This window comes from Pygoscelis adeliae, unplaced genomic scaffold (assembly GCF_000699105.1).
Source record: "Pygoscelis adeliae isolate BGI_AS28 unplaced genomic scaffold, ASM69910v1 Scaffold718, whole genome shotgun sequence".
Taxonomy (NCBI): Eukaryota; Metazoa; Chordata; class Aves; order Sphenisciformes; family Spheniscidae; genus Pygoscelis; species Pygoscelis adeliae.
This window is the reverse complement of record NW_008825299.1, coordinates 350,646-350,927: the sequence shown is the minus strand read 5'-3', so window position 1 is coordinate 350,927 and position 282 is coordinate 350,646. Positions and strand designations below refer to the sequence as shown.

The 282-nt window shown below is 60.3% G+C and overlaps 1 protein-coding gene across 1 annotated transcript in view; it reads left to right on the top strand.

Annotated features, from left to right (window-relative positions):
• Positions 1-282, top strand: part of FMNL1 (formin-like 1) — a 9,584-nt gene that overhangs the window by 6,654 nt on the left and 2,648 nt on the right. The window contains exon 10 of the mRNA XM_009329976.1: positions 37-271. Within this exon, the coding sequence (XP_009328251.1) occupies positions 37-271 (235 nt within the window). The remainder of the gene's footprint in view (positions 1-36; positions 272-282) is intronic.

The following is a 282-nucleotide window of genomic DNA, read 5'->3' as shown; positions in this document are numbered from 1 at the left end:
GGTCTGACTGTGCTGGGGGTTTCCCACCACCCACAGATATGACCAGCAAGCCCTGAGCCTCGACTTTTTGGAGCTGCTGCTGCGCTTCCTGCCCACCGAGTATGAGCGGATGCTCATCGGGAAGTTCGAGCGGGAGCAGCAGCCGCCAGAGGAGCTCTCGGACGAGGACCAGTTCATGATCCGCTTCAGCAAGATCCCGCGCCTGGCTGAGCGCATGAATGTCATGATCTTCCTGGGCAACTTCAATGACACGGCCCAGCTGCTCATGCCGGTGGGTGTTGG